Source organism: Hyaena hyaena, unplaced genomic scaffold, assembly GCF_003009895.1.
Source record: "Hyaena hyaena isolate Hyena2069 unplaced genomic scaffold, ASM300989v1 scaffold_288, whole genome shotgun sequence".
In the NCBI taxonomy this organism is placed as follows: Eukaryota; Metazoa; Chordata; class Mammalia; order Carnivora; family Hyaenidae; genus Hyaena; species Hyaena hyaena.
Window position 1 is genome coordinate 987100 of NW_024080922.1, and position 12269 is coordinate 999368.

Genomic DNA, 12269 nt, shown 5'->3' on the forward strand with positions numbered 1-12269 from the left:
AGAAATATGATTTGCATGTATTTTCTCCCAGTCTTTGGTTTATCTTTTCATGTTCTTGATTGTACACTTTGAAGCACAATTTTTTTTATTTTGATGAATTTCATTTATTTTTACTTTTATCACAATGCTTTTGGTGTCATATCTAGGAAGATCTAACTTAGAGTCACAGAGACTTAGTATTTTTTTTAATTTTTAAAAAATTTTAAATTTTTATTAGAGAGAGAGCACATGAGTTGGAAATGTGGCAGAGGGAAGGAGAGAATTCTAAGCAGGCTCCATGCTCAGTGTAGAGCCCAGTGTGGGGCTCAATCCCACAAGTTGAGCCAAAACCAGACACCCTAAAACTTAGTATTTTGAAAAATAATTTTCTTCTCTCCATGTTTTATGCTCTCTTCTTTTTATTTCCTAATTATATAGTCTTAGGCCTTCTTGGATGGACTTTGCATTGTCTTAGCTTTCCTCTCACATTATCTGCTTCTCTCTTTTTGTGCTGTGTTTTGTGTTTTTGTCAATTCTATTCCAGCCTTTTGTTCACTTTTTAATTTTGGCAATTACCTTTTAATATTTAAGAGCTTCTTTTTGTTTGCTTGATTTCTGATTATTCCATTTTTATATAAGGATAAAATATCTTAAATATATCTGGATTTAGGGGCATCTGGGTGGCTCAGTTGGTTGAACACTCACATATCTGGATATAATCTGGATCTAGTAATTAACATTTTAGAAAGCTATCTTCCCTGCCCTGAATTATTTATGTTCTCCCTGGGGTCACTTTATCAATTTGTTTGTCTTTTATATCTTGCTTTTCTCTTTTATGTTGCTGATTCTCAGATATTTTGTGAACCTTGTATTGCCCATTTCTATTTAGGAAAGCTGTTGAAGCTAATGATGTAAAAGTACATTTGCTTTCCTATTTGGTATCTTCCCTGAATGGACAGTCTGTTGATGATCTGTGTGTGCACCTGCCAGTGGATGATAGAAGTTCCCCCAAATACTGTAATAAGGAAAGCTCTACTTTGGAGCACCATTAGGGCCACTATTACTCCATAAGACATTCTGTGTACATTAGACAAGTGTGTCCTCCACATGCAGGGCTTGTAAATAGCATCTTCCTGCTACGAAAAAGTCACCCCTTCATCCAGGCAACACAGCCCAATGCCAGGATGCATGGCTTGGTGAATAGCATTCAGGTGTTATTTTAGTCCCTCTTTTTTCTCTTGGTTAAGCAACCTGGTCTGTCTGCAGACTGTACCTGTACAACTGGTAGCTCTGATGCTAATGTCCCACTGTTCATCTCAGCTTTTGCCTGGCAATCCATTGAGTTTCTTTAGAGGGTTATCAAGTTGTGGGCATAAGAGTAAAAGCTGGGCTGTTTGTACCCTATGTTCAGAATCAAGGAGCGAGGTAGGTGTTTCCAGGAAAACCTTGTATTAGTCCCTGCATTTCGCCCCATTCTTACTTCCTGTCCAGAATGTAGACAGACAGATTGGCTCTCTACTCCTTTTGAGCCCCTTTGTAATTCAAAGAGATTCTAGGCTGCAGCTTCCTCTTATCTATCTGCTCTTCTATCTTCAAGAAATATTTTTAAGTCTGATGTGCCCCCAGTGCCCACTGACTCCCCAAGTTTTTTTTTGCTCTTACAGATTTCTTTTCTTTTTGTAATTTTGTACTTTTAGTTCAGCAAGTTTTCAGTAGTAGACAAAGAAATATAAATATATATCTTCATTCCCTCATTTTGAACTGGAAACCTTTCTGTTTTGAACTAAAAAAAAAAGTCTAAGCACACACACACACACACACACACACACACGTATGTATATATACATATACTTTGATCACTTTACTTTCTCCCTCCCTTTGCCTTCCATGGTTATCTAACACTTTATTTGATAGTGTTTTTTTGTTTTTTTTTGTTTTTGAAATCAGAATCTGAGTTAGGTTCATATGTTACATTACACAGATATGTCTCAACTCTTTTATTCTGTAGATGTCTACTCCCAGTCCTTGAATTTTGTTGCTGTCCGTTGTTAAAGAAGCCAGGTCATTTATCATTAGGTATCTCCTCCATTCTAATTTTGGTAATTATGTACCTGGGAGGTTGTTTAACATAATCCTCTCTCCGTTGTATTTCCTTTAATTGGTAGTAAGACCTAGAAACCTAATTGGATTTAGGTTCCATGTTTTGACCAGAATATTTTACAGGCAGGAGGCACATACTGTCTGGTTGCCTCTCTTTGGGGGATGCTGGGAGCCAGGGACTAATTCCATCTCCTTTGATAAACGGGAATACTTAAAGAAAACTTGCTCTCATCAACTGTTTGGTCACCCTAAGATAGAGTTCATAAAAGAAAGGCAGGAGAAATACTTAATCATTTTCCTTTATTTACTAGTTTTCATAGTTCTTCGTTTACAGCCTTTCAGGGATTTGTGTTACTTACAAGATAAAGTCCATGCTATTTTAGTCTTGTGTCCATTCACTGTTTCTACAAAATGTGGTGCTTGCACATGGCTTCTGTTCTCAGGTTGCCCATCAGGGTTCTTTCTGGCATGTCTAAAATGGAGATAGTATTTTTTTTGTAGGAGTTTTTTTGGTGAGGATTCACTAAGATAATGCATGTAAATATACTTTGAACACTATAATGTGTGCTACAAAAATTAAGCACTTTATTCTAAAAAGTTCTGTGTATTTATGTCCTACCAATTATATTTTATTCTAAACCCCATGGTGGAATAAAGAAAGGGTTCAGAATAGTTTGTGATATTTAGTTATCTTCATAATCTTTACTATTTACACTTTTATTTATGTTATCTAATTAGAAAGTAACAGTTATAATTTAAACAGCTTCAAGATGAGAAGGTAGCAGAGTATTTTATGGTATTTAACAGTGTCAAAGTATTTAACAAATACTGCATTAATTTATGCTGCTTTAAATTATACATTTACTGGGAACTAGCCAATCTTTAAGAAAACTGGGGTTTTCTTTTTTGTCAGTGAGTTGGTTGGTTTGCATTTAAATGTATTGCTGTTTTTTCAGCACATTTTTGGATTATTAGATTGTTTATAATCCACTGAAGATGTGACAGTAGTATTTGATCACTTTCAGTGAAATTGTTCTGTGTCATTAATTTTGTATTGGCTTTAATTTTTTCCCCCTATCTTTCTTTAATTTAGCATGCCAGAGAGCACTGGTGGATCTTTTGGTATCTTTGATGAGTTCAAGAACATGTTCAGAAGAGCTAACCCTTCTTTTGAGAATATTTCTGGAGAAATCTCCTTGTACAGTAAATATGCTATAATTAAAAATTTTTTTCACTGATACCTAATAGGATATTTTAAAAATTATTTGGGAATCATTAAGCTCTCTCTTTTATTGTGGTAATTATCGTACAGTCAACTCCATGTTATTATGTGTGAAATTCTCAATCACTTTATTATTTGCACATATTTTAACTGTTTCACTTCTGTTTTAGAGTGGAAAATTATTATCTCCTCTTCAGGTAGCTTCTATCATTTCTTTCCATTGGTGTAACTTAGTGACTTTTAGACTGTTTCTTGCTAAGAAACTCATTTTTAGAAGGAAACCTTGACTAGAAGTATATGCAAATAAAACAAAACCTGGGAGCTACTTTCTGTGAAGCAAGATTAAGTGCCCATTTCCCCACCTTACTCCAGCTTGTGGATCCTGAGAAGACTCTATGGATCACAAGGTTAAATAACACTGATGTAGACACTTGGTAACTGACTGTATTTTGGGGGTATTTTCCTTTAAAAAATTTTTAATGTTTATTCATTTTTTGAGAGAGAGAGGCAGAGACAGTAAGACAGAGCATAAGTGAGGAAAGGGCAGAGAGAGAGGGACATGCAGAATCCAAAGCAGGCTCCAGGCTCCAAACTGTCAGCACAGAGCCTCACGTGAGGCTCGAATCCACAAACTTGAGATCATGACCTGAGTTGAAATTGGACACTTAACCCACTGAGCCACCCAGGCGCCCCAAAATGTTTCTGTTACTTTCCCTGAGTGCATTTCTCATCATCATCATCATCATCAGTATTAGCTGTTATTTTATGCACAGGGCATACAATCAGTAGGGTATTATACTAGGTTATTCTTTTCTACTTTTTTACTTGTCTCCTTAGTCATTACTTTTTCTCTTTAATTAGATGCTCATTTCCTCTCTTGTGTCTTCTGTAGTTCTACATTTCAGTTTTACCAAAAATTTGTAATTTGTAAAGAAAACCTAAAAACACTTATTTTGTTATACCAAAAACAGATGAAAGAAAATGAATTTGATTAGGGAAATGTCATGTAAAATAAGTTGGAAGTAATTTAGCCACTCAATTTTATGAAGTCAGTCATGTTATAAATATCATTCAGAAATCTGGAGAATTTGTAAGATGACTGGTTCTGTCCTTCACTTAAAAATAATTGAGAGAGGGGCACCTAGGTGGCTTAGTCAGTTGAGTGTCCGACTTTTGATTTTGGCTTGGGTCATGATCAAGGGCATGAGATCAAGCCTTGCATCAGGCTCTGCGCTGAGTGTGGAGCCTGCCTGGGATTCTCTCTTGCTCTCTATCTGCCCCTCTCCTCTACCCATGCTGTCTCTCTCTCTAAAAAAAAATAAAGTAAAGTAAATTGAGAGAAGTGACTATAGTCTCCTTGGAAATAAACATCTTTCCTTGGTAGAAATTATTCCAGATATAATTATTGTAGTTAACTTCTTCTTTTTATTTTTTATTTAAAAAATTTTTAGTTTATTTTTTGAGAGAGAGAGAAAGAGAGCAAGGGAGGGGCAGAGACAGAGGGCGAGGGAGAATCTGACAGCGCGAGCCTGATGCTGGGCTTGATCCCACAAACTGTGGGATCATGACCTGAGCTGAAACCAAGAGTAGGCTGCTTAACTGAGTGAGCTATCCAAGTGCCCCTGTAGTTAATTTCTAATACTTAAAACCAACTCCTAACTCTCAGGCTTGTACCATGAAATCATGTAAATCTAAAATTAACTGTAAGAGATTACAAATTTTAAGAATAAAATCTTTATTTCATATTTCATGAAAATTTGAATGATATGGTAGATAGGAAGGTACTTAACTAGGAATGCTGATGTGTGCATGGGTATGCTTTTACTTTCATTTATAACCTGAGTTTCAAAATTATTATGTACTTTAACATCGTAACGTTTTGTTTTGCTTTTTCTCTAGGAAGTTCTTCTTTCAGGTATTCTGAAAATTATTGAAAGCGACATTACTATGAGCCCTTCACAGTATCTAACCTTCCCTTTACTGCATACTCCAAATTTAAGCAATGGCGTTTCATCACAAAAGGGTCCTGGGATTCTAAACAGTAAGGCGCTGGGATTATTACGGAGAGCGCAGAGCTCCCAGAGCAGGAAGGAGGCTGGCAGTGATGGTCTCCCCCAGCAGCTGCTCTCCTCCTGGCACGTGGCCCCAGTCCACCTGCCGCTTCTGGGGCAGAACTGCTGGCCACACCTGTCAGAGGGGTTCAGCGTCTCCCTGTGGTTCAGTGTGGAGCACATCCCCAAGGCTGAGAGTGCCGTGGAGAAAGGAAAGAAGATAAAGAGAAGAAACAAATCTTTAACGTTACGGGACGGTAGCCTGGATGACACAGGTATGGTGTTCCCGCTCTCCATCGTCTGCTTCGCTGAACTTCTTCACATGGCTTTTGGGTGGAGCTATAAGGACACGGGGACGTTCTCACTGGCTGTGAACTTGTTCTTCGTGCTGAGTGCCTTAGTGATGGCAGGCCCTGCCTCCCCAAAGCCTGGCTTGTCAGATGGCCTCTTCTGTACTTTGGCCTTGGGATTGGAGGTGGGGGCTGTGGCAGAGGGACCCCCACGTGTACAACTGCTGTGGGGGGGTCACCAGCCCCGTTTCCTGACTCTCTCCTGGTCCCATTACTGGATTAGGGTGATTCCTGGTGTGAGAGACGCAAAGGAAGCAGACCGAGAGCCACCCTGCTGTCCTTTTGGCCCCTTCTCCCCGGGCCCCAGGAGCCCCTCTGTCATCTCCTTTCTCTCGGTTAGCTCAGCTCTCCTCCTCGTTCTCCTCCTCATTCTCCATCGTTCTCTGTTGTTCCCCATCATTCCGCAGAGTCCCCTCCTGGTTCCTGTCAAATCACATTTGAATGAGTCAGCTTTTCTCCACAGTTAGAATCCTTTCCATTCTGGTGCTTTCTATAACTGATCCAATTGCTGTTCTGCCACCACAAAACTGTGTCTCATTCCTCATATGACGAGGGCAGGAAGAACCTGTTTATTAAAAAGCAGTTTATGGTGGTGAGAAGCCAAGCGGGTCGGCTAATTGTTAGGGTTGATGGGATGGATGAAATGACTGGCTGAGACAGGTGGTTAGGGGTTACACGGAGGTCCTGGCCTCGGGCTCTTCGCTGCCCAAAGCTGACACGCCCCATTGGCTCTGGGCCTCAGAGCGCTAGGCCTTTGGGGAAGGTCCTTCACCACTGACACAGACAGAAAGGAAATCCTTAATGACACTGACGAGACTGAAGAGTGAGAAGTGTCACCTGATACCCACAGCTGGAGCTCTGAATCCACTTCTCCAGACACAGTTCCGTGTTATCAGCATAGCATGCTTACGTACTTTTGTGGGTTAGCCTAGGAAGCCAAACTTAAAAAAAAAAAAAATCAAGTAGTTCTAGCATTTTCTTTCGAATTGAACTTTGCCACTAAGAATTGATAGCTCTAAAGCAACATACATGTGATCTTATCGATGATGATTCTGTCTTGTGTACATTGAGTGCTCTCTGTATGTGCAGCACTTTGCCCAGCTCTTTCTACCTACGTTTTTAACCTAACCTTCACAACAATTCAGTAAGGTAAGTACTCGTACTGTCCATATTTACAGATGCAGTTAAACAGCATGAACAATTTATATAGCTGGTAAGTGATGGGAAGGGACTTAGACCCACCTATATGTAGTTCCGGAGCTTAAATGCCACCACTACACTGTAAACTGTGTGGATCTCTTTCTCAGATTTAAGTGGGGGCAATGACAATGTAAACAGTCTCTTATAAAATGAAAATAATACACCCAATGACCTGAGAAAAAGTTGAGTGTTAGGCAATTAAAAAAAATTATGGTAGAAATATATTAGAATACATATATTTTAGAATGGCAATTCTGCATAAACATTAAAAAAGAACATTTAACAATAGTATATATACCAGAGTTTTTAAGGGAGAGCTGAAGAAAATATTACACTAACGACACATCCTTTGCCCCAAACCACCTTTGTGACATCGAGCAAGTAATTCAACCTCTCGGCACCTCAATTCTGTCTCCCTCTAAATGACAATAAAATTTACATCAGAAGATTGTTGTGAGCTTTAAAGTAAATATTTGTTATATTTCTACTTTACCTGGGTACACACTGGATTCTAGTCTTTTATTTGTGCAAAAGCCAGATTTGATACAGAAACATTCGTATCACATCAGATATGAATTTTCTATACATCTCATATCTTGGGCCATAGTCCTCAAAATAATCCATGAATTTAGGGAGAGTATTCTTAAAAATTGGTGGTATTTATACCTCTTGAAAAACGGCAACAAATATATGAGAGTCTAATAGCTGGTAGTGTTCATCTTCTCTGAAAATCGGAGCCCTTGGACGTGCATTTTGTGTTTTGGTACATCTTCAGTAGCATAGCTCTCTGAGAAGTCAGGCAGTGTAGTAACAGGTAGCATACATGGCTTAAGGATCCAGCTCACCATGCAGATTTCGAGAGTGCTAGATTTAGCATGGTGAGAAACCATTTCAAGACAGGATGGATAACTAGAGAGCCCAAAGCGTATGGCAGTACCTTAGCTTGCCTTAGAATAACATTTTGAAGTTTCAGAACCACTTAGCAATTATATGCAAAGATGACTCATCAGGGAGTCTAAACAAGGAATATATTCAAACAGCACAATTTTTCCAAAGTCAATTTTTAAAAATCATGCTATTGTAATAATTATAGGATGATTTTTGGTTGTGCAGATGACAATGGTGTGTGCTCCGTGGACCAGGGTCTGTAATGACAGAGTGACTGAATCCGATCAATAAAAGAAATGTGTCACAGTCGGTAACAGGTCACCACAGTGATCTGTTCATTCCCACAGTTAGCCCTCAATTATCATATATTTCAAAGACTTTATAACTCTTAATGTACCCAATTACTGTTTTTGCTCCTGGTGCCTTTTTGGAGATAATATCTCAAGTTTGGGAATATTGTTTGGAACATCAGGTAAATTACTGCAAATGAACAACCATGCTTTGCATTCTTATAAATTCACTTTTCCACTCGTTTTATCAATTGCTTTACTAATTATCCTAACGTCTTTTTATCATAGAGAACAACAGACTGGAAGGTGCCGACTACATAAATCCTGGCGAAAGGCTCATAGAAGAAGGATGTATTCATATGATTTCCTTGGGATCCAAAGCTCTGATGATGCAAGTGTGGGCTGATCCTCGCAATGGCACTTTCATCTTCCGGTATTGATCATCTTCAACCTCCTGCAAATAGATCATGTATTTAAGTAATTTAGATGAGACATTGATGTGAAGTCTACTAATACAGATAATTACAGCAAATCAGAAAACTGTCTTTAAAAACATACATTCTAACAATTATTAATACCACCTCTGTAACAATATATTATTCTATCCAAAAATCTGTAAACTCTGAAAGTAGATTATATTAATTTTCAATTAGATTTGAGACCAGTGCTCACTGAAGTCTTACCTGTGGAAATATTCTATCAGATTGCAATCACCTTACGATATTATTATCAGAAGGATGGTTTCCATGCAGGTTATATGTTTAATAGCCATTATCTGATAAACTTCAATTCTTCTTGCAATCTTATCTTTTTTCCTACTTCTTTTGTTAACTGGTATACAAATCTTTTACTTGGATTGAATGAATATGAATAGTATGATACTATTTTTATAGAACTTTAAACAAAAATATGTTATTTAGAGGATATATGCTTCTGTTATAAAGGTCACTTGGTATTTTATATATATTATATCCTAATTCTCTCAGAATCCTTCCAAGTAGGATAGAACCCCCCCCCCCCGCCCAGTACGTCTTGGCATTTAGACATTTATGTACAACATGTCTTTATTTTTGTATGAACCAAATATTACATTGTAATTTCTAAAATGTCAATGACTGTATAAATAGTAACAATGCAGGGGTGCCTGGGAGGCTCAGTCAGTTAAGCATCCCCCTCTTGGTTTCGGCTCAGGTCATGATCTCACGGTCTGTGAGACTGAGCCCCATTCAGGCTCTGTGCTGACACTGCGGAGCCTGCTTGGGATTCTCTCTCTCCCTCTCTCTCTGCCCCTCTCCTGCTCGCTCTCTCTGTCTTTCTCTCAAAAATAAATAACAAAAAATTTAATAAATAGTGACAGTACATTTTTTTCAAATTGAATTTTGAAAATTAATACCTAAATTATTCATACCAGCAAATGAACTTCATCTGATTTAGTTGGGTAACAATATAATAAAATAACTCAGCAGATTTTATGGTATAAAACAAAGACCTACTGACTTTTCAAATTAATTTAAAAATGGAACCGGGGTAAAAATGGAACTGGGGCACCTGGTTGGTTAAGCCTCCAACTTCGGCTCAGTTCACGATCTCATGGTTTGTGGATTTGAGCCCCATGTCAGGCTCTGTGCTGACAGCTCAGACAGAGCCCAGAGCCTGGGGGATTCTGTGCCTCCCTCTCCGTCCCTCCCTGGCTTGTGCTCGATCTCTCTCTGTCTCTCAAAAATAAACATTAAAAAAAAAATAGAACTGATTTTTGGGTGGCTCAGTCGGATAAGTGTCTGACTCTCGATCTCGGCTCAGGTCATGATTTCGTGGTTTGTGAGACTGAGCTCACGTTGGGCTCTGCACTGTTAGTGCGGGGCCTGCTTGGGATTCTCTCTCCTCTCTCTGCCTCTTCTCTCTATGTGCTCTCTGGCTCTCTCTCTCTCTCTCAAACTAAATAAACTTTAGAAAAAATAGAATCTAATTCAAATACCTGAAAGTACAGCTATTCGACATTTATTAAATGTTGAGATCAGAAATTTCATGTTTTCAGGCAATACTTCCTCTTTTTTGTAGTATGTGCATGGACTCAAATGATGACATGAAAGCTATTTTACTGGCACAGGCTGAATCACAGGAGAATATTTTCGTTCCAAGCAAATGGCAGCACTTGGTGCTCACCTACCTACAGCAGCCCCAAGGGAAGAAGAATAATCATGGGAAAATCTCCATGTGGATCTCTGGGCAGAGGTAGGAAACGTTTTTTACAAATACTTACTAACTTCAGTTATAATTTTAAGTTTAGTTTGTCATAGCTTCTGAAGCACTGGAAACTGTAGATACAGTGTGCTCTGTGTTAATGCAGGAGCCTGTGTCAGAGTCAGATGTTTTTTCCTATTTATCACTTTAATACAAAATTAATTTCCCATACAAGTCAATATTTGGGTTTGAAGGAACATGCAGAAAATGGAACATTTAGACGCTTATGTAGAATATATGTTAGATCAAGGAACAGAACCTATAATTTGCTCCTTCATGCCTACAAATTTGCAAAGTGAATCCACAAGGAATTATTTCAATTAAGTGGCTAATAAGGCAAATACCTAAATTAAGTCAGGGTTTCAAAAGAAATCAGAATGACTAGCAGAAAATAGAAGCTACTGTATATCAGTTGATAGATTAAAATAGGATCCTAGAACATAGTGAAAATGAGGTGATAGATTGAGGTATAATACTATATGATTTTTACCAACCAGGAGAATTGTGGGTCAAGTTAATAAGAAGTGTTTTCTAGAATATCTTAATGTAAACTTTAACCTAGAGAGAGCTATACAGTATCTTGGATTTCTAAGAGTTGGGAAGTATTTGATGAATGAAATAACATGGAAGAGGATACAGAATTGGAAGGTAGTGCAGCATGGGATAGGATTAAGCTGCCTGGAAGGAAGAGTCTGAGTTGAATAATGAGAAAGAAAAACAATGGTATGGTAATGCTACCTGGCAGGCAAGTTTCGCATGTCAGGATGAGGAGTCTAGATTTCATTGCATGGACTGTAAAATATTTCAGACCTGTTACATTGCAAACCTTTTGCTAGGTGCCTTACATGCATTTCCTCCCAATTCTTTCAAAAATCCCTCAAAGTAGATTAGACCACAGAAATAACATGTGCCCTTAGCATAAATGAACCTTTTCTTACTCATTCATTTGTTCATCCGTTAAATATTTATTGATGAATTGCCTGTGCCCAGCATGTTTGTATTAGGCTGAGGGCAGTGGGAAACAAGGCTCAGGCTCCTTGGCACTTCTTGGAACTCAAAGTCTAATGGGGAAGCAGATGAGAAGCAAACACAACGAAATAAATATATACAAATTATGACAAATACTTTGGAAGTAACAAACAGGTTCCCAGACAGAAAATAAGAGGTTTGCTGCTTAAGAGGTAGATCAGAGAAGGCATCTTTGGGAAAGGATTATTTAAGCTGAGACCTGGAGGGGAGATGGAGCATGCTATGAGCAGAGGAGAGGAAGAGCCTTCCGGGCAGAGGAAAGGCCCGTGGAATCCAAAGGAGAGCTGTGTGTGGGGTCACTGCTGAAAGGAGGCTGTTGAGTTGACTGCTTAGAGCTGTTCAGCCTCAGTGCCAGAGGAAGGCAGAGGACAGGGGGCTTGTGAGTGGCTTTAGGGGAGACTGTTCCCAGAGTCTGCCACTGGAAAGAACAGGCTTTGGGAACAAAGTCAAGGCTTCGGTTTTTGTTTATTCATTTAAAAAAGAATCCATGAAAATATGTCATTGAAGCTTCTGTATTCTAAACAGAATATTTTCTGAGGAGTTCTCAGCCTTCAACCAGTTGGTAAATTTATTTTCAGAACCTTGAGTTAGATTGGTTGGAGTTGGGGATAGGTCTGTGCATACCAAACCTCTTTCTCCTGGACCCTCTCCTCATTTCCCGAGCTCTCAATATGTGCCAGGCACTGTATGTGACCCTAACACAGTTAACCTCATCTGGTCCTCCCGACAACACTAGGAAGAAGGTATATTGATTTCTCTGTTACGTACGAGGCAGTTGAGTGCTAGAACAGGTAGAGTCATGCCCCAAGTATGGGGTACAGCTAAAACTTGAACCCAGATACAGACCATGCTCTGGAACCCTATGTTTTGCCACCCTTCCAGCCTTTTTCTGAATCAGACCATCTTACAGGTGTGGGAG

At 38.8% G+C, this 12269-nt stretch overlaps 1 protein-coding gene across 2 annotated transcripts in view; it reads left to right on the plus strand.

Annotated features, from left to right (window-relative positions):
* LYST (lysosomal trafficking regulator) overlaps positions 1-12269 on the plus strand; it is a 170490-nt gene that overhangs the window by 58091 nt on the left and 100130 nt on the right. For both annotated transcript variants that reach the window (XM_039247155.1, XM_039247156.1), the window contains exons 11-14: positions 3173-3282; positions 5201-5627; positions 8369-8513; positions 10139-10312. In XM_039247155.1, coding sequence (XP_039103086.1) covers positions 3173-3282; positions 5201-5627; positions 8369-8513; positions 10139-10312 — 856 coding nt within the window. The remainder of the gene's footprint in view (positions 1-3172; positions 3283-5200; positions 5628-8368; positions 8514-10138; positions 10313-12269) is intronic.